The sequence below is a fragment of the Melanerpes formicivorus genome, unplaced genomic scaffold, assembly GCF_026170545.1.
Source record: "Melanerpes formicivorus ecotype bairdi unplaced genomic scaffold, bMelFor1.0.p_v2 SCAF_29, whole genome shotgun sequence".
Lineage (NCBI taxonomy): Eukaryota > Metazoa > Chordata > Aves > Piciformes > Picidae > Melanerpes > Melanerpes formicivorus.
Window position 1 is genome coordinate 3310296 of NW_027142381.1, and position 18265 is coordinate 3328560.

At 60.2% G+C, this 18265-nt stretch overlaps 2 protein-coding genes across 3 annotated transcripts; one reads left to right on the forward strand and one right to left on the reverse strand.

The window, feature by feature from the left end:
* The first annotated feature begins 461 nt into the window (after positions 1–461).
* Positions 462–14194, forward strand: LOC137449189 (putative nuclear envelope pore membrane protein POM 121B). Its single transcript, XM_068154486.1, has 13 exons — positions 462–742; positions 818–1036; positions 1408–1572; positions 3400–3480; positions 3803–3974; positions 4993–5084; positions 5903–5973; positions 6714–6832; positions 7234–7336; positions 7878–8054; positions 8359–10068; positions 10762–10890; positions 11117–14194. The coding sequence occupies exons 1-13, from the start codon at positions 462–464 to the stop codon at positions 11209–11211; spliced, it is 3414 nt and encodes a 1137-aa protein (XP_068010587.1). The 3' UTR covers positions 11212–14194.
* A 202-nt stretch (positions 14195–14396) lies between these two features.
* NSUN5 (NOP2/Sun RNA methyltransferase 5) lies at positions 14397–17904 on the reverse strand. Of its 2 annotated transcripts, none has more exons than XM_068154488.1 (10): positions 17774–17904; positions 17526–17636; positions 17251–17425; positions 17062–17170; positions 16646–16784; positions 16170–16285; positions 15598–15776; positions 15311–15515; positions 15085–15237; positions 14397–14881 (listed from the first exon to the last, which is right to left on the reverse strand). In XM_068154488.1, exons 1-10 carry the CDS (start codon positions 17864–17866, stop codon positions 14776–14778), a joined length of 1386 nt encoding a protein of 461 aa, XP_068010589.1. In that variant the 5' UTR covers positions 17867–17904; the 3' UTR covers positions 14397–14775. The 2 variants fall into 2 exon arrangements, with proteins under 2 accessions (XP_068010589.1, XP_068010588.1); XM_068154487.1 differs by having other exon boundaries at positions 17526–17648.
* Positions 17905–18265: the final 361 nt, after the last annotated feature.

The window sequence follows — 18265 nt, forward strand, 5'->3', positions numbered from 1 at the left end:
TCGGGACTGCAACACAGGGGCTGGGACGAGAACCGGGAAGGGAGAACAATGGGGTCAGGATGGGATCACCCAGGGGTCGTTACTGCAACACAGGGGCTGGGACGAGAAGCAGGAAGGGAGAACGGTGTGGTCAGGATGGGATCACCCAGAGGTCGTTACTGCAACACAGGGGCTGGGACGAGAAGCAGGAAGGGAGGACAGTGGGGTCAGGATGGGATCACCCAGAGGTCGTTACTGCAACACAGGGGCTGGGACGAGAAGCAGGAAGGGAGGACAGTGGGGTCAGGATGCGGTCACCCGTGGCTCAGGGCTAGAGCACAGGGACACGGGGGTCGGGTGGGGGCACGGCCCCGCCCCCTCGGGGTGAGCCCCGCCCCCGCACGGGGCAGGCCCCGCCCCACGCAGTGCATGCCGGGCGGCCGCGGCTGGCGGGCGGCTCGGCTCGGCTCGGCTCGGCAGCGATGGCGGGCGGCGGGCCGGGCGCGGCGCGCTGGGGGCGGCGGCGGGGCACGGCGGCGATGGCGGCGGCAGCGGCCCTGTCCCTAGCGCTGGCCCTGGCCTGTCTGCTGCTGCTGCGAGGAGCGCTGCTGGGCGCGGCGGCGCTGGGCGCGGCGGGGGCCTGGTGCGCGATGCGGCCCGGCCCGCTCGCACCGCGCCCACTCGGGAAAACCGCGGCCAACGGGAACCCGGCCGCTACCTCAGGCCGGCCCATGAGGGCCCCTCCGCGCCGCCTCGGCCTCGGGTAAGTGCAGTAGGGGAGGGGAGAGCGGCGGGCTGGGGAGGGAGCCCGCCGGCCCTGACCCCTCTGTCCCCGCAGGGCCTCGCTGGCCACCCCGCGCTGCCCGCCGCAGGGCCCGCGCCGTCGCTACCCGCTGCCGCAGGCCCTCAGCACCGTCCCGATTGTCCTGCCCGCCGCCCGTTGGGAGACGAGCTGTTCGCCTAGGAGCGCACCCTGGCTTCGCAAGACCGGCCCCATCCGCAGTCCGGTCACCGTGAGGATCGCCCGGCCGGCAGCCAGCCTGGCCCGCTCCCCGGCGTGAGTGTGGGAGTGGGGGGCACAGGGATCCCCTTCGGCCTCGCCGTACGGGTGGGCAGCGCCGAAGGAACCTCAGATTGATCAGGCTGACTTGGGGAAGGTCGGTTACCTGGCCCTCAGCCGATTGTGCTGCTCGGAGCGGTCCCCTGGGGACACCATGCTGCTCCGACTCCGGTACTTACCGCTCCAGCCCCAGCGCGGGTGCTGCTGTGTTGTGGGGAGGGTTGTGCAATCCCGACCTCGTGGAAAGGCTGCACAGGAGAGGCCAGGATAACCCTCTCTTCTTTCTCATGGGAGCAGCTGGGGCACTAGGAGGTACCATACTGAGGATCTCAGCTTGCTTAATAGTCTTTCTTTGCTTTGCTTCCTAGCCTGGAGCAGCTGATGTCACCTATTGCCTCACCAGCCAACAGCAGCCTGGACCCATGTGCAAAAGAGACTGTGCTGAGTGCCATCAAGGAGAGCAGGAAGAGGGCTGTGGAGCGGGAGGAGGAGGAGGATCAGGCATTTGGAAACAATCAAGAGAGCAAGAGAAGGTAGTAGACCAGCAGTCCAAGTCACAGCCTGTGTGTTGGGAAGGTCATAAATGGTGACAAATGGGATGTGTCCCAGAGCACACCAGGGCCTGTGTGAGCAGGAGTCTGGGTTAGAAAAGTGCTGTGGGCATTGAACCACAGAGAGGAAACACACCCCATCACTCAGCCCTCTGGGCTGTGTCAGAAGAAGAAAGGCTTCAAGAGCTCTTTTTGTCCTTGGATCAAAAGGATTTGGTTTAGGTCTTTGGGCAAACCCGTGGGTCAAGTGTGTTCCCCTCTGTTGCTGGGGTTGGAAGAGGCTGGGATGTAGATCAGGAAAACCTGGCAGAGAAGCAGCCTCTGTCATCACAGGCCTTTGCAGACTAGTGAAACTTGATGTGAAATGCTGGTATCATCTCTGGCCTTCAGTCAGCCCCAGGCTTCCAGGAGAGACAGGATCCCCGAGTCCTATGGCCTCAGGTGGAAGCACTGTGCTCTAAAATATTTGCTGGCTTCCTCTGTGTACTGTAGCTAGCAAACAGAGATGAAAACACAGGAGTAAGCAAGAGAGACTATCTTCTGCTTGTGTTAGTCAAGGTCAGCAGTTTCCAGCTCCCAGAGATGAAAGTGTGGTGTCTTTGCCAGTCCTCTGGGAAGGACAAGGCGTGCCAGGCTCTGCTGGAGCCTTTTGAGCTGCCCAGGTGCTGCCTTGCTGTTGTCTCCCCTCCTCATTCTTCTTCCACTAGGGTTTGTGGAGGCCATTCACCTCATGCCCCCTTCATGCTGGGGCTGCCTGCCTGGGCTTGAGCAGGGGAACTGAGAGTCTGCAGGAGTGGCTTTAGGCAGTGCCTGGGCACATTGTTCTGTGTGCTATGCTGGGGCTGCTGCTGGAGTGGCCCTGAGAGCACAGCAGGGTGAGGAGTGGTTTGAAGGGAGCCACCAGCTGCCTTGCTGTGCAGCAGGGCTTGTTGTCCTCCCCCAGTGAATTTCCCCTCTTGCCTTTGGAGCCTTGCTTCATCTTAGTGAATCCAAATTCCTTGACACCTGAGCAGGACAACAACAAGATGAGTGCAGGGCCATGAGGGGCAGGGCAGGGGGACAGGATTGGCTTCTTTTTCACTTTATTTTTCACTATATTATATTTTTTTAACATAATGTCTAGCTCTGCCCCTAAAGTCAGCATTAGTATCTGGCAAGCATGAGGAGTGCTTGTAGGCAGAAAGTCCTGTGACCTCTGAGGACAGAAATGAGCTTGTGTCCCCTGGAGAGCACAGGATGGTCTGTGTGGTGGGGTCAACATGCTCAAGAGCTCAAGGGAAGCATTTTGGTTAACTGACAGGGCTGATTGTCCACCTCTGGCTCTGCTTCACAGCAGTGTTTGCTTGAAGATTTTCAGGCTTCAGACCTTTGCAGAATCCTTGGGGGAAGGGGGATACAGTTTCTTACTTGCAGTTCAGGGAGAGGTTGGAGGTACACATTTCAGAGCTTAGGTCTATTCCAGAAATGAGCTCCTGAGTATCTCTAAAATAATTCAGCTTAGAATAATGAGTTTGAGCAAAATCAAAACTGCTGTGCCTAGCAGGCAGCTGCTGGAGCTGCTGATACTTAAGAGGAGGGTAGTTTGGGGTGAGAGTTGGTGAGGACAGGAGCAGCTGGAGAGAGAATCTGCAAGAGGATGCAGATGGGGAAACACTCTGCTCTAGTTATTGGGTGGCAGGAAAAAAGTCAGGTTTGTGCTTTCTCAGTGTTGACTCCACCTGGAGGGAGTCCTCTCCCCAGGCTGGGCAGGCAGCCCCTGTGTCTCTGCTGCCTCCACAGTACCACAGGCTGCTGCACTCTCTCCCACAGGCGCCACGACAGCAGCGGAAGTGGGCAGTCAGCATTTGAGCCACTAGTCGCCAACGGTGCCCCCACCTCTCTCATACCCAAGTAAGTGCCTGCTGGGCCAAAAGCAGCTGCTGTGAGCTGGGGGTGGTGGGTGTCTGAAGTCCTCTGTGCTCTGGAGAAGGTGCTGGGCTTTTGCTTGCAGAGTCCAGCCTTGAGAGAGCGCAAGAGAGGCTGTGGCTGTGCCTTTGGCCTGTCACCCTGAGCACAGGCTGATGGCCCTAAGGGCTGTGCCACTGCTGTGGCTCACTTCCAAGCCCTGCAGTATGAGAAGAAGTGGGGTGGCATTCCTTCACCTGCCCTGCATTTAAAGGATCTGTGGACAGCATGGTGGGTGCCTCCTAAAATCATCTTCAATCTCCTCTAGGCCTGGCTCTCTGAAGAGAAGCCTCGTGTCTCACTACCCAGATGAGTGCTCAAACAAGAGGTCTTGCACCTCTTCCACGAGCTCCCTCAACCACAGCTACACCAGCGGCATCCCCAGCTCCATCCGCAACGCCATCGCCAGCTCCTACAGCTCCAGCCAGGGCCTTGCACAGGTAGGGGACACCCAGGACAAAGGGGCTCAGCCCTGCTGTAGGATCACCCCTTGTAACTCAGGTGTTTGAGTAAGAGAGGACTTGTGGAGAGAGCAGTGTTGGTGGGAGCCTGGCAGTGAGCACTGTGGGGACCAGTGCAGCTCAGCAGGGTGGTTTCATCTCTTTGAAAGGTAGGCAGGCTGCAGGGCCAGCAGCAGCAGGCAGTGATGTCACTTGCCCTTTGGTGCATGCTGCTGGAGAAGTCCCCAGGCTGAGCTGTCCTGCTGCAGTGCTTGTTTTGCACCAAAGCAAGAAGGAGGCTTCAGCCTCAAGTGTTCTGCTAGGGTAGATAGGTCCAGGTGAAAGGGAAAGAGGGGGGAAAAAAAATCCCTTTGCTGTGCTGCCACCTTTTCAGCTGGAGTCAGCACTGGAGCCCTGCACTCCCACTTTGACCCAGGTCAAAGCTGCTGAGCTGTAATGAAACATAGCTTATGTTGTGGGCCAGGCTTGCAGGTGTGATGGTGGTATGTTGCCATGGCTAATGGAGCTCTGTGATCTGTGTGAGGAGAGGTTTCTTTCTGGATGTATTGGCAGGGAAAGGTTTCCTCTGGCTAGGGCAAGTCAAAAGATTCTGAGGTGGGGCCTGTCTGCTCTGGGCTACTGATAAGGAGGTCTGCTCCTGTCAGAACACACCTAAGCACACAAGACCATCTAAGACAACCAAGCAGCCCCTGCCTGTGCTGTAGAAAGGCAAGAGCCACCATCTGACCAGCAGCATCCTCCCTCCCCATCCTCTCAACCAGGGTGTAACAAGCCTGGAAGCCGCTTGCTCCCAGCATGGGTTCAGCTTGGGGTGGCCAGACTTTGCAGTCCAGAGTGTGGAGGGAAGCTAAGCAGTGCTAAAGCAGGAGAGGCTCTGGGCTGATTAATCATGGCCCTGGGAGATGGGGTTTAATCTGCAGGTGAGCAGGAGGATGGGAGGCTGTGCTCCCTGCCAGCCCCTGTGCTGAGTTACTGCTGGTGTCTCTCTGCGTTGCAGCTGCGGAAGAGAAGTGATGTGAGTGTGTCCCCCCTGTCCAGCCCAGCCTCCTCCCGCTCCCAGACCCCCGAGTGGCCTCGCAAGAAGCCCAGGTAACTGCCTGCTCACCCAGCAAGTGAGCTTGTGGATGCCAGCCAGCAGACAGCAGTCACCTTCCCAGCCATCCCAAGGCCTGAGTCCTGCGTTCTGCTGGAGCTGGCCCTTCTCTGAGACCTGGCTGCTGGGTCACCCACCACTGTTGGAAACCCTTTTGTGTCACTTGGTGTTCCTGCCATCTTGCCACATCCTGGTCTCAGTCACAGTGCTGAGTTACACCATCCCTGTCTTGCTCCCAGGCTGGGTTAGAGATTTAAGGGCTCAGGTTGCTGTAGAGGTGACATTGGCATGACCTGGGTTGCTGGTTGCTGAAACGTTGGGAAGAGCTGGGCCCTGATTTTTGCTATCTCCCCACCATCAATTGAAGACACCTACAGCAGGGTTGTATTTTAGCACCTGCCTCAGAGCACAGACCCTTTTCCTCCTCTTTCCCAGCTCAGGGAAGGAGCTGAACTTATATCTGACAAGCTAACCACCTTGGTGACAGGGTGGCTTCAAACCTGGGACCTGTGAAGGCCAGCAGATCCCATCTGGACCCCCTAGTTGCTGCCCTGAGGTGCTGCATTGTCCTGCAGCAGGTGCAGAGGCTCAGGCCCTACCAAGCTGGGCCTGGGGAAGGAAAGCAGCTGGAGCTGCTTTCAGGCTGGTACAGTGAGGGCAAGGCTGTTGTATTCCAGTCTATAGGTTGGTGGAGGCAAAGAAACACACCAAGGATGTTTGTGCAAGTCCTTACCATGTCTGGTCTCATCCTGCTCCCCAGGGACAGGGAACTTCCTGGGGGCTGACCATAACTGTCTCTCTCCCATCTGCACAGGGAGGAGGAGTCACATCACTCCAACACTTCCACACCAGTCAAATCAGACAAGGAGCTGCAGACAGAGAAAGGTGAGTGTAGGTGGGCCCCAGCTGGATGGGCCACCAATGCAAGCAACAGGACAGGAGGTGTCTGAGGCCTGCAGGTGGGATTGGCTTGAGGTGTCATCAGGAAGCTAGGAATGCAGAAGTCCCAAGGCAGTGTCACTTCTGCTGGCCACGGTAGCTGCCCTAAAGGGATTTTCAGATGATAAGCAAGGGGTGCTGACAGTATGGGTGCCCTAGCAGATGCCTGAGAGCTGACTTGCAAGGAGGAACATCAGCCCCTAAGCCACCATGTGTCTGGGTATTAAGCCTGTGACAACATGTGCTGTGGTACAAGTAGCACCCTGATCAAACTCCAGGCTCAGCTTATTCCAGTGCTTCCTCAGGCTAAATTAAGAGGAGATCCTTTGTACCCATTGCAGATGGGGTCCTACAGCTGGATGTGCCTCAGACACGTGAAGGTCCGATGGCTAGATGTGTCTCATGTGGTTTGTGGTTTTGGTAGGCAGCATACAGCGTGGAGGTGGGAAGGGACCACTGCCCAGCAGAGCCTCTGCAGGCTCTTGCATCAGCCTGCCCCAGGATACACTGCAGCCAGCTGCTCTTCCAGGGCACTACAGCCTTGTCCTCAGTTCAGAGCCGTGCTCCTGGCTCTCTGCCTTCTGAGATGGGTCACCCCGAGAGGAGTCAGGAGGGCCAGCCCTGTCGGTGCATGTCAAGCAGCACACCTCTGCCTGGAGCTGGTCCTGACTTGTCTCCTCCTCTAGCGGTGGAGACGCCGGTGCGGCAGAAGAGGAACTCGCTGAGCCCGGCGTCGGGGAGCAGCGGGAAGCGCAAGCGGAAGATCCAGCTGCTGGCGGCGCGCCGGGGGGACCAGCTGGCGCTGGTACGTCGCTGTCTCGCAGCCCCTTTTGCCCTCCTCTGGAGATAGAATGTGCTCACTGCAATTTCTGCAGGGCTGGGGGGAGACTGACCTGCCTGCCCTCAGGAAGGAGGCCCCGTCCTTGGCCGAGTGGGAAGTGACGCTATCCCCAGCCCCAGTGTCTGGTGGGCTGTGCGTGATTGTGCTGCCTGCTGCCGGACCAGGTAACGGCCTGGGGAAGGCCTGCCGAGCCCTCAGCGCCAAGCCGGGGGCCAAAATGAGTGGGGAATCGGAGCTCCGCGGTGGCGTGCTGCGGCAGAACCACCTGCTTGACGGGTCTTGCGACGGCCAGCCTTCACCACACCTTCAGAGAGGCTCTGCCCGCTTCCCTCAGAAGGAGCTAAGCTGCTGCTCTCTCTTGGCAGCCCCCTCCGCCTCAGCTGGGCTACTCCATCACCTCGGAGGACCTGGACGCGGAGAAGAAGGCAGCGTTTCAGTGGTTCAACAAAGTCTTGGAGGATAAGGCTGGTAAGGGCAGGCTGGGAATGGGGAGGGGGTGGCAAGGCAGAGAAACCCAGGGCTGGCGAGGCAGGGAGGTTTTGGGGTAGTGCAGGTTGCGGAAGCTCCTGGGTCCTCAGGTCTGGAGGTACTTTTAGTGCCTTGAGACTCGGGAGAGTTGCTGCCCCAGCGTCCTCAGGGTGAACATGAGAGGGTACCAGCTCTGTGCCCAGGTTGGGTGGGCCACCAGTGTGAGCAAGCAGCAGGAGAGGAGGTAGCTGAGGTCTGAAGTAAAGATTGCCTTGAGATGTCACCTGGAAACTAAGAATGTGCTGATCCTAAGGCAGCAGCACTTCTGCTGCCCTCTGCAACTGCTCTGAAGGGATTTCCAGGTGATAAGCAAGGGGTGCTGGCAGTGTGGGTGTGCTAGCAGGCACATAGGGTCTGGGTGAGGATCCTCAGGGCTGGAGCTGTGGGATATTCATGCAGTTTCCCCCTCCACTGGGGAAGCTCTGCTAAGAGTTAATTCCCTACAGCAAGTTGCAGGGCCTGATTTCTTGCTCCTTCCCAGCAGATGTGGTCCCCAGCACCACTGCAGACTCTACACCTGTGTCCAGGCCACTGGCGTTCACCGTGACCTCCTCAGTGCCTGTGTCTGCCTCGACAGCTCCTGCCCCAGCCACCACAAACTCCTTCCTGGACAGCCTGAAGAAGATGCAGAGCAGCCAGGCTGTGCCCACATCAGCAGGTGAGGAGGAGGAGGATTGGTAGAGCAACGTGGGCATGGTGGGAATTCTGTGTTGCCTTTGTGGGAGGCAGGTGGCAAAACTCCCTGTTCAATGGCTCTGCTGGCACCTGAGCTGGCAGGCAAGTTTGGGCACACTTAGCTTGTGGCCCGTTTGGGAGCTGTGCTAAGTGTGGAGGGTTGGCTCTGTCTGTACAGGTGGGTGCTGCTGCAGGAGCTTTTACAGCAGTGGGGTGGGTGGGTGACAGAAGGCTGGCTGGCTGTCCATTACCTCCTGTCCCTAAGTAATCTCTCTACCCCTTCCCAGACTCCACTGGAGCTGCAGTAGTGTCCCAGCCGCCTCCATCAGCTGCACAGCCACCTGCTCCTGCTGTATCGCAGGAGTCTGCTTCTCTGCCTGCCACCTCTGCTGACATTAAGCCTGTGCCTGTGTTGAGCACATCTGCCCCTGCTGCCCCCCCTGCCTTGGGGCTGCAGGCCCCCAGCAGCCTGGCACCATCTACATTCACAGAGCTGGGCGAGACCCCCAGCAAGCCTCCCTCCTTCACGAAGCCGAGCATCCTTTTTGGGATGCCAAACGCTCCTCCTGCCAGCCAGCCAGCCACGACCGCGGCCACTGCTGTGCCCACCACAGCCACTGCTGTGCCCACCACAGCCACTGCAGTGCCCAGCACGACCCCTCTCTTCAAACCCATCTTTGGTGCTTTGCCGAAAAGCGAGAGCACCGCACCTTCTGCAGCCGCTGTCTCTGCCACGGTCACCGTGAGCTCAGGCGCTTCCTCAGCATCCTCCACCACCACCATGTTCAAGCCTATCTTCGGCAGCGTCACCACAGCTTCATCTCCAGTCAAGGTCTCTCCTTTTGCCTTCAAACCAATGTCACAGCTGACCTCAGCCACAGATCTGCCAGCAGCCTCCACGACTACCCTGGCAGGGTTCACAGGTCTTCCTAACGTCATCTTCACCACTGCAGCTACGACTTCCACCACGCAGAGTTCCTCCACAGATGCCACCATTAAACCTGTCTTCAGTTTTGGACTCAACCCACCTGCCTCCACTGCTCCCACCACCATCACCGCTGCCACATCCACCAGCATGTCGCAGCCCTTCCTCTTTGGAGGCCCAACCAGCTCAGCTACCACAACAGAAAGCAGCTTTGCTACCCCAGCGCCAGTGTTCCAGTTTGGAAAGCCACCTGCAGCTACAGTCACTGCCACCACCAGCGTCCCGGGAGGCCCTGCCTTTGGCCAGGCACCTGCAAATTCGACAGCTCCTACCACCACTGTGGGCTTCAGCATATTTGGGGCCACCGCACTGACTACTTCTACCCCAGCCACCACAGGTCAAGCAACGCTGACATTTGGCTCCTCCATTTCAGCTTTTGGCAGTTCCTTCAGCACAGGCACGAAGGCACCGCCACCATATCCCGGCGCAGCAACCCAGCCTGCCTTCAGCGCCGGCACGGCCGAGAGCCAGCCTCCCGCCAGCAAACCTGCAGCTGGCCCTGTCACCTTTGGCCCCCCGTTCAGTTTCGGAGCCCCCGCGGCCCAGTCTGCCGCTCAGCCGGCGTTCGGCGGCAGTGCTCAGCCAGCCTTTGGCACAACCAGCGCTCAGGGCTCCTTCGGCACCAGCAGCACCCAGGCGGCGTTCGGGACCACCGCGTCCGTCTTCTCCTTTGGCACAGCCACCTCCACCACCGCCAGCTTCGGTTCCACCACCCAGACGACGAGCAGCAGCACGGGCAGCACGGTCTTCGGCACCACCCCTTCTCCCTTCACCTTCGGGGCGACCGCCCAGCCAAGCCCCTCTGGCAGCGCCTTTGGGATCGGCACCCCCTCCCTGAGCAGTGCCTCTCCCGCCGTGGCATTCAACTTCGGGGCCGGGCAGAGCGGGGCCTCCCCAGCGGCCACGCCGTTTGGCTCTTCCCTGGCACAGAGCACGCTGGGGGCACAGAGCCAGAGCACGCCCTTCGCCTTCGCCATGCCCAGCACACCCAACAACAGGCTGGCCTTCGGAGGTGAGTTGGGGCAGCCAGGGGCTTCTCAGGGGATGGAGGGCAGGGCTAGATGCAGGATGCAGCTTTTCTGCTGAGTTCCCCAGGCTCAGCAGCCTTAAAGAAGCTGGCCTTCATCCTGCCATGCAAAGGGACTGTCCAGGTCCCCAGCCCTTGGTGATGGAGGGGAATCCTTAAATGGCACTCCTTGGCCCCAGCTCCCTGGCTCCACACAAGCGCTGAGGGCAACCAGGTGCCCTGCAGAAGCCAAGCTCTTGCTAGTGCTTAAAAGCAATCTGGAGCTCCTTGGAGAGTAGAAGCTCTGCCAGCCAGCAACTGAAGTTGCTTCTTGCTCGCTCTCTCAGGTTTTCTTCACCTCTTGAGGTTTTCCTCAGCACTTTGCATCCTCACTGGCCAATCTCATCTCCTCTGCAGCTGAGAGCCACATGCTGAGCAGCTACTTGGTCTAGAAAAAGGCAGGCACCTGGCCTGCAAATGCCCCTGTGCTGCCCTACTGGCAGGAGAGCCCAGGGATTACCATGAGAGCACAACTCCATGCATTAAAAGGGCTTCTCAGGTGAAGAGGCTGTTCCCAGGGGACTGTGGTGCTTCAGCCCCGGAAGGAGATCTGGGCTTCCTGCAGGTGCTGCCAGCCCTTGAGGGCCAGACCCTTCCCTTTTTGCCAGCCCCAGCTCACGGTGGTTTGTTGTGTTCCAGCAACTCCCACGCCCACCTTTGGGCAGAGCACGCCCGTCCCAGGAGCCGTGGGCAGCGGCAGCAGCAGCCTGACCTTTGGGACCCCCAGCACCCCTGCCTCAGGCTTCGGAGGAGTCGGCACTTCCTTCGGTAAGGGAGGAGCTGGGGCTTTGGCCTCAGGGAGCTGATGGGCGCCGCAGAAGCTGGGGCTGTCCTCCAGCTGGGGACAGCAGAAGGGTCAACCTGTGCTGCAGGCAGTACCTGCTGAGCTCCAGGGGATGTGAAACCCTCCATTCCCCCTGGGGCAGGGATTTCATTCCCTGTGCCAGCTCCGAGTGAGGCTGCAGAGACCTGAGCTGTAGTTTTCTGCTTGCAGGTTCGTCCACCCCGACGTTTTCCATCGGGTCAGGCTCCAAGACGGGCACTCGCCAGCGGCTGCAGGCACGGAGGCAGCACACCCGCAAAAAGTAACCCCCGGTGCCGCCGGGCCCCTGCCGCCAGCCTGCGCCGGCAGCCCCTGCCCGGGCACAGGGCGCTCCGCTCTGGAGAGGTACCCACGGCAGGACCGGTGGTGATGGGGCCAGGACCCCCTCACTGATGCCAGCCAGAGACCATGCTGGGTGCCAGTGAGCGGGGTGGGATGGGATAAACCAAACTCTTCTTACTTGAACAGTTCCACAGCCAAGGCTGGATCAACCTCTTGTACATATCCGCAGCATTTCCTCCCTCACTTTTCTTTTGCCATGTTCCATGATGTGTAAATTCTCCCCCATTTGCTTCTTCTAGCCGTTCCTGTGCCCTCCTCCTCAACCCCCCTTCCAGTCAGACCCTGCCCCATGGCACAGCAGCCAGCAGAGCTTCGTGTCCCTGGTCGGAGCCCTGCTGGTGACACACTGTGCTCCTGCTGGCTGCTGTTCCAGGCTGCTATGGGCTGCTGCCTTCACCAGGTCCCAGAAGCTTTCCCCACTCTCATCCGGTGGCCTGGTGAACGCACTCCCTCTGGAGGGCTCTGCTTCGCTGCTGTCCCTGCAGAACGCGAGCTGGGGTTAGTGCCAGCCTGGGGTAGGCATCTCGGTGGCATGGGTGACTGAGCCAGCTGGGTGGTGACCCCCCTTGCTGTGACTTCCATCTCCCATCAGACCTCTGCCGAAGATGCCCCTTGGCTGGATGCAGGGGTGGGGATGGGGGTCCCTGCACCCCTCTGCCAGCCACCGAGCAGCCTCTTCAGCCCTCGCTGCTCCCCGCCAGGCTGCGGGCTGCCCCTGCCCCGCTCGTGTAGAGCCTCCCCCGCTGCCCCTGTTTTGCTTTCTCTGTGCTCCCCTTCCCATGTGCTCACTGAATCGAGTTTGGAGGAAGAGCTGAACCGTGTGCGTGGCGGCATGTTGGTTATGCCGGATTTGCTGTTTGGAGTTTCTTTTCTTGGGGGGCGCCTGTCCCTTTGCGGGGGACACGTCCCAGCTAATTGGGTGTTGACAGTAGCATCACTGCGTGGCTGCTCGCGCTGGGGGAGTTGTCCCTTCCTTGTTGCCGAGATTGAAAGGCAGGCAGCTGGTGGGAGGTGTGATGGAGCCTGGACCCCCAGGCATGGCGGCTCCAGCCCTGGCAGTCTTTCCCCTCCCTTCCCCTCTTCTCCTGGCTGGCCCTTCCCCTCTTCTCCTGGCTCCTCTTCTCCTGGCTGGCCCTTCCCCTCTTCTCCTGGCTGGCCCTTCCCCTCTTCTCCTGGCTGGCCCTTCCCCTCTTCTCCTGGCTCCTCTTCTCCTGGCTGGCCCTTCCCCTCTTCTCCTGGCTCCTCTTCTCCTGGCTGGCCCTTCCCCTCTTCTCCTGGCTGGCCCTTCCCCTCTTCTCCTGGCTGGCCCTTCCCCTCTTCTCCTGGCTGCTCTTCTCCTGACTGCCCTTCCCCATCTCGGGGTGCTCTGGAGCCACTCACAGGAGTCCAGAGCAGTTGGGTGTTCCCCCTCCTCCTCCCCAAATCCAAACTATTTTTCACTTCTAGCTCATCCCCACCCTCTTTGGGTTTTACCAGCTCCTCGAAGCTACGGTGCTGCCTCCCCTCTTCCTATCCTGCCAGGAGCTGGTGCCCCTCCCCCTGCCTGGTGGGAGCTCCTTCAGAGAGAGACCGTTGGAGCCAGGGGGTCACCCGAGAGCTGCCCCCCACCCTGCCCCAGGTGAGGGATGGGGACCCCACTCGTGTCCACAGGCTCCCCACCCCCCACTTCCTTCCAGGAGTGCTTTTTTTTTGCTGCCAGGTGTTTTTTACTCTCCCGAGCCGTGTGAGTGTGTGTGTCTGCTGAAGTCTAAATTAAAAAGACAGGGGGGGAAAAAAAATAAAAGGGGGAAAAAAAAAAAAAAGAAAAAAAAAGAAAAAAAAAAAGTTCACAAGCAAATATTTAAAACCTTTTTTTAACCAAATAAAAATTTATTTTTATATTTAAGCTAAATTGCCTTGGAATTCCTTCAAGCTTGGTTCAGTGAGGTCGCCCAACCCCCGCAGCGCTGTCGGTAGTGTTTAGCTGTCCCCTTTGTCCCAGCCCGGTGAGGAGCCGGCTGGTGCCCCAGCTCTGCCCACAGGACCGAGCTGTGCTGGGGAAAGGCAGCCATGTCCCGTGGGCTCTGCCACTGCCTGTGCTCCTCCCAGCCTCTGCCATCAGCAGCAGCATCATCTCCTTCGTTTCCCAATGTGATGTACGTGGACGTGACTAAACCTTTTGGGTTGTCTTTTTAATTCTTTCTCTGAAGGTGAGGAGCAGGACGAGTGGGTTTGGTGGCCTGCCAGGAACAAGGTGACTCTCCCAGCAGGTGGGAAGAAGGCAGAAGGGACACAGCCCCTTAGGGAGTGGAGGTGGAGGGCCTGCAGGCTGGTGCCTGCTGCTAGCGGTGGTAGGGAGTGTTCCGGGCCTTCCTGGCCGGCATGGCCGGTTTGGAGCAAGGCAGAGCTGTGCAGGAGGAGCCAGCCTGGGTAAACCTCTCCTCAGAGGTTGAGAAAGCAGCTGAAAAGGGAATACTGCATGTGAGGGCTGACCCTAGCAATTCCTCCCTCTGCCCCAGGCAGGGTCCTGAGCCAGGAGAGTGCTTGCTGCTCCCCAGCCCTTAGGGGTGGCAGTGGCAGGAGCTCCAGAGAGACCCGCATGGCAGGCAGAGGGGCACAAGCAGGGGACAAGGTGAGGACACCCTGAGGAGCTGTGGCTGTTGGGGCTGGCCCCAATACAGCTGCCCTGCTAAGGTCCCAAGTGCCCAGTTCTTTGAGGAACCAGGCTGTGTCCCTTCCCCACCACAGACCCTGCTGGGAGAGGCCCTTGTACCCAGGCTGCCTTGTGTGGCCAGGGGAGGCTGGGTTTTAACTCCAGCTGAGAACTTGGATCATTCCTGGTGTGGCTGATGAGGATTTTAGTGTGAATGTGCAATTTTCTTCCTTGCTTCTTCTGTCCCTGGTTTAAAATAAAAAGACTTGTGTTCACATCTGCCTTGCTTGTGTTTGATTCCTGGGCCTGAGCACAGGGTGGGTACACAATGGGTGTAGCACAGAGCACTGGTTTCCATCAGCCTCTGCCTTCTGGGTGCCCATCAAAGGCAGGTACCTTTTTACCCCCTGACTTTGCTTCTACTCTGCCCAGCAGCAATTTCAGGGCAAGCCTGCACAAAGATGCTAGAAAACACAGTGAAGAAAGAGAAACTTTAATCTGTTTCATCCCTACAGTCAAAGGCTTTTCTGAAACCCTGCATCAGGCCAGGGTAAGGATGTTTTGGGAACATGGTAAAGTAACAGCCTTGATCCAGCTGGAACACTCCAGCCCTACAGGGTACAGAAACAGGGCTTGTGCTACCTGCAGGCTTCCCAAGGCTGCCCCCATAGCCAGACCTGAGCCTGGGGCAAACCTCCTGGGGGCTGGCAGTCAGTCCCAGGAGAGCAGGGTTATGAGATGCCACCATGGCTGCAGCTGGCAGAGAGCTTGTGTTCAGAGACCCTGCTGCTGTTGAGGCAGCAGAGTCTTCCTTGGTAGCCCCAGCTCAGCACTGTGCAGTCCTAACAGCACTCTTTCACTCCTTCACTCGCTGCTTTTTCCTCTTCCGCTTCTTGGGAGCTGCTCCTCGCTCCCTCCCCTCTGCTTGCTGTGGGTTCTCCTCAGCTGCTGCAGGCAGGGAGCTGTGGACAAGTGGGAACAGCCTAAGCCACACACCATCAGTCACTACCACAGTTCCTGCTCACTCCTTCTGCACCTACCACAGCCAGAGCCTTCCCTCTTCCCACCAGGAAGGCAACTCCCTCCCCTGGCTGGCAGCCCATGGTCCCCCACCAGGAGCCGCTGGAGGCAGGCAGAGCGCCCCCACCCCTGGCTCTCCTCTCACCTGTGGTCTGCAGTTCCTTCCTCACACCGCTCCAGGACAGCCACAAAGAAGCCCTGGGTGAGTGTGTCTGCAGGAGAGGCACGGAGGCAGCTCTCGGCCCCAGGGAAGTCAGCAAGTCCTCGGCAGGGCCAGGAAGGGAAGGGATCCACCAGCCTGAGGGGTGGGACAAGGGTCAAGGCTGAGCCCCACGGCCCCCTGCACTGCCTCCCCACAGCATGCAGCATACCTGAAGGCCGAGCCCCGCTCCTGCAGCACAGCCTGCACCACGTCCTCGTTCTCCTGGCGGTGCAGCGAGCAGGTGGAGTAGACCAGGCGCTGGAGGGCAGGGAAGCTCAGGGCATGGCTCAGGGCCTTGCGCTGGAAGCCAGCCAGGGCCTGCAGCCGCTCGGCGCTCGGGGCAGCCTCCTGCACTGGCCCTCGGTTCACCATCCCTGCGGCACAGCAGCTGTCACCCCAGGGGCCAGGCTCCCAGAGCCCGGCTCCAGGTGGGGTGGCCAGAGCCTGGCACCTTACCTGAGCCGCTGCAGGATGGATCGAGGAGGATGTAGGTCACCTTGCTGTACTTGGGGTCTCCAGGATCCACAGTCAGGAAGTCCTGCTGGGCCAGCTGGAAGCTGGTGACCCCAGCCCGCATCAGCATGGTGTTCATGGTGGCCAGGCGCTTGGTGTCCACATCGAAGGCAAAGATCTGGCTGAAGGCAGAGCCCAGCACCCAAGAGAGGCATGAATATCCTGCCCAGCCCCAAGAACTGCACTGACAGCACCAGACTGCCCCAGCAGCCCCAAACACCATCCATCGACTAGGTGGGCAGAGCTGGGGAGCTGCTCCTCCAGGCAGGAGCACTGAGCAAGGCCAGTGTGGGGCAGAAAGCAGGGTCAGGGGCTAGGAAGCCAACCCCTATTCCACTTCACATCCCCCCCAGCCCTTCCAGTGGCCCAGTACTATGAGAGCCACCAGCACACCCCTGAGTTAGCCTGCAGGGGGACAGGCTCTAGCTCTTCTTGCCACTTTCTCCTTGTGGGCTCAGGGGGATGAGGGCCACCTGCAATCCCTCCCTTCCCACAGCACACAAACCCACCCTCACCCCTTGTTCTTCATGATGGCAGCCAGGTGGCTGGTCTTGTTCCCAGGGGCAGCACAAGCATCGATGACATGGGAGCCAGCAGCAGGGGCGAGGAGGAAGGCAGGGAGGCAGCTGGCCTGCAAGAGAGCAAAGCCCTATGAGAGGCATGGGCAGCAAACATCCCTGGTCCCTCATTAGGGCACAACTGACACTGCAGGGTCACAGGCAGCCACAGCAACATGGGGCCAAATCCAGCCCTGGAAGACTCTGCCTGGCCCAAAGCCCTGCATCCCTCCCAGCTGCTGGTCCCAGCTCCTACAGGACGTTGTGTAGCTCACTTCCCAGGTGAACCCCGCAGCTGTGGGCTGCATTCAATTTCTGCTTACACTCCAAGTGCTGCAGCAAAGCCAGCCCCAGCCCTCAGCACCACAGGAAGGGGATGAGTTTCCACCCCTTGCCAGTGGTTTTCCCATTCTTCTGCTTCTCAGCTCCCCTACCTTGTCCTGCAGAATTACGTGTCCTGAAGTGTACAGAAAGTTGTCATGGAAGTCTGTCTGTGCAGGGAATACCAGCAGCTCTGGCAGGTGAAGATCCAGCACGAATTTCTTCCCAGAGAGGGCTCTCAGCTCCTCCACACTGCTCACAAGACACAGGGAGGATGAGCACACAGTCCTACTCCACTGTGCCCTCCCCAGAGCACTCCAGAGCCCAGAGAAACCCTTTCACCCCACCCCTCCTCTACACTTCAGCAGCAGGCAGCACCCAGGAGAGGGAGAAGTGAGGAGTGCCAAGAGGGCCCAAGTGGGACACAAGCACCAATACCAACACTGCTGCAGCCCACAGGCCCTTGTCCTAAGCCCTTACTGCTCACCAATATCTCAGATAAAGTGGGATGCCAGCGAGAAATGCTCACCTGCCTGCTTTGCCCAGGTAGGAGTAGCCCTGGCGCTTAAAGAAGTCGATCACATCATCCACACAAGTCTTCAGGGTGTTGACTCGGACGTAGCGTGGTACCTGGGAAGCTGAGGGAGCCGAGCGGGTCTGACACAACCCATCACGGCCAGCAGCAGAGGCTGACCACCCTGCCCTGAGCCTCGCTCACCTCCGGGGCTGGCTGCCTGCGCCGGGGCCAGGAGGTCCTCGTTGCGGCTCACCTTCTGCTGCACCTTCAGCCGGGCCAGCTCAGCCTCCAGCCGGGCCCGGTGCCGCCGGGCCAGCGCCTTCCAGCGGCCGCCGCACTTCAGGCCCTTGCCGAAGAGCAGGTCGTACACCAGCACCTGCGGGGACGTGGGTGAGCTCGGCTCGGCTCGGCTCGGCTCGGCCCGGCCCGGCCCCGACCCCCGCAGCCGAGAGGCCACCCCCTTACCTCCCTCTTACCTTCGCCAGCTGCGGGGGCAGCTTCTTCTCGGCCTGCAGCAGCGCGGCGCCAGCGAGCAGCTTCTCCAGCACGGGCGAGTAGCGGAGCGTCTCGGACACCAGGGCGAACAGCTGCCGGACGTGCTGTGGGGCGGTCAGGGGCTGCCCGGGGACAGAGCCCCTGCCCGCCGCCGGCTCCACGGGCCTCGCCGCCTCGGGCCGCCCCCTCTCCTCCCCCGGTCCCCCCCACAGTCCCTCTCCCCCCTCACCGGGTAGCCGCTGTTGTACACCAAGTTCTTGACGCCGCCATCGCCGCGCTCCAGCCCCTCCAGCACGGCGGCGGCCGCGCTGTACAGCGCCATGTCCCCGCGCCCGGCCGCGTGCGCCGCCGCCACTTCCGGCGGTGAGACCTCCCGGCCGTCAGGGGGCGCGCGGCGGCGGCGAGGCCGTGCGGAGCCTCTCGGTGGCCGCCGTGAGCCCGGCAGAGGCTGGGGAGCGGGGCCGTCTGGCAGCTTTACACCCGGGCCCGGTGACCGCCCCCCCCGGCAGAGCATGGGGGCTTGGCCGGCGCGGCTTGCGGGGCCGCTGCCGTGCAGGGGGTGCTCGGCAGCCCGAGAGGGCAGGGCAGCGGCCGCAGCCTGCTGTGGGAATGCCCGTTACATCGGCCGTTCTGTGGCCTGCAGACGCATGGGCGGCGTTACCGTGTGTCAGCTCAGCGGCGTGAGGAGAGGTGTCTTCCCGGAGAGCTGGCACTGCTCATG

Bases quoted from the DNA above. Each gene is read 5' to 3' on its own strand.
- LOC137449189 (XM_068154486.1), top strand. From the start codon at position 462: ATGGCGGGCGGCGGGCCGGGCGCGGCGCGCTGGGGGCGGCGGCGGGGC. The intron at 1,037-1,407 runs GTGAGTGTGGGA...TTTGCTTCCTAG, and splicing joins AGCCTGGCCCGCTCCCCGGC to CCTGGAGCAGCTGATGTCAC. The intron at 10,891-11,116 runs GTAAGGGAGGAG...TTCTGCTTGCAG, and splicing joins AGGAGTCGGCACTTCCTTCG to GTTCGTCCACCCCGACGTTT.
- NSUN5 (XM_068154487.1), bottom strand. From the start codon at position 17,866: ATGGCGCTGTACAGCGCGGCCGCCGCCGTGCTGGAGGGGCTGGAGCGC. The intron at 15,777-16,169 runs GTGAGGGTGGGT...CTCTGCCTTCAG, and splicing joins GCCATCATGAAGAACAAGGG to CCAGATCTTTGCCTTCGATG. The intron at 15,238-15,310 runs GTATGCTGCATG...CCCACCCCTCAG, and splicing joins GAGCGGGGCTCGGCCTTCAG to GCTGGTGGATCCCTTCCCTT.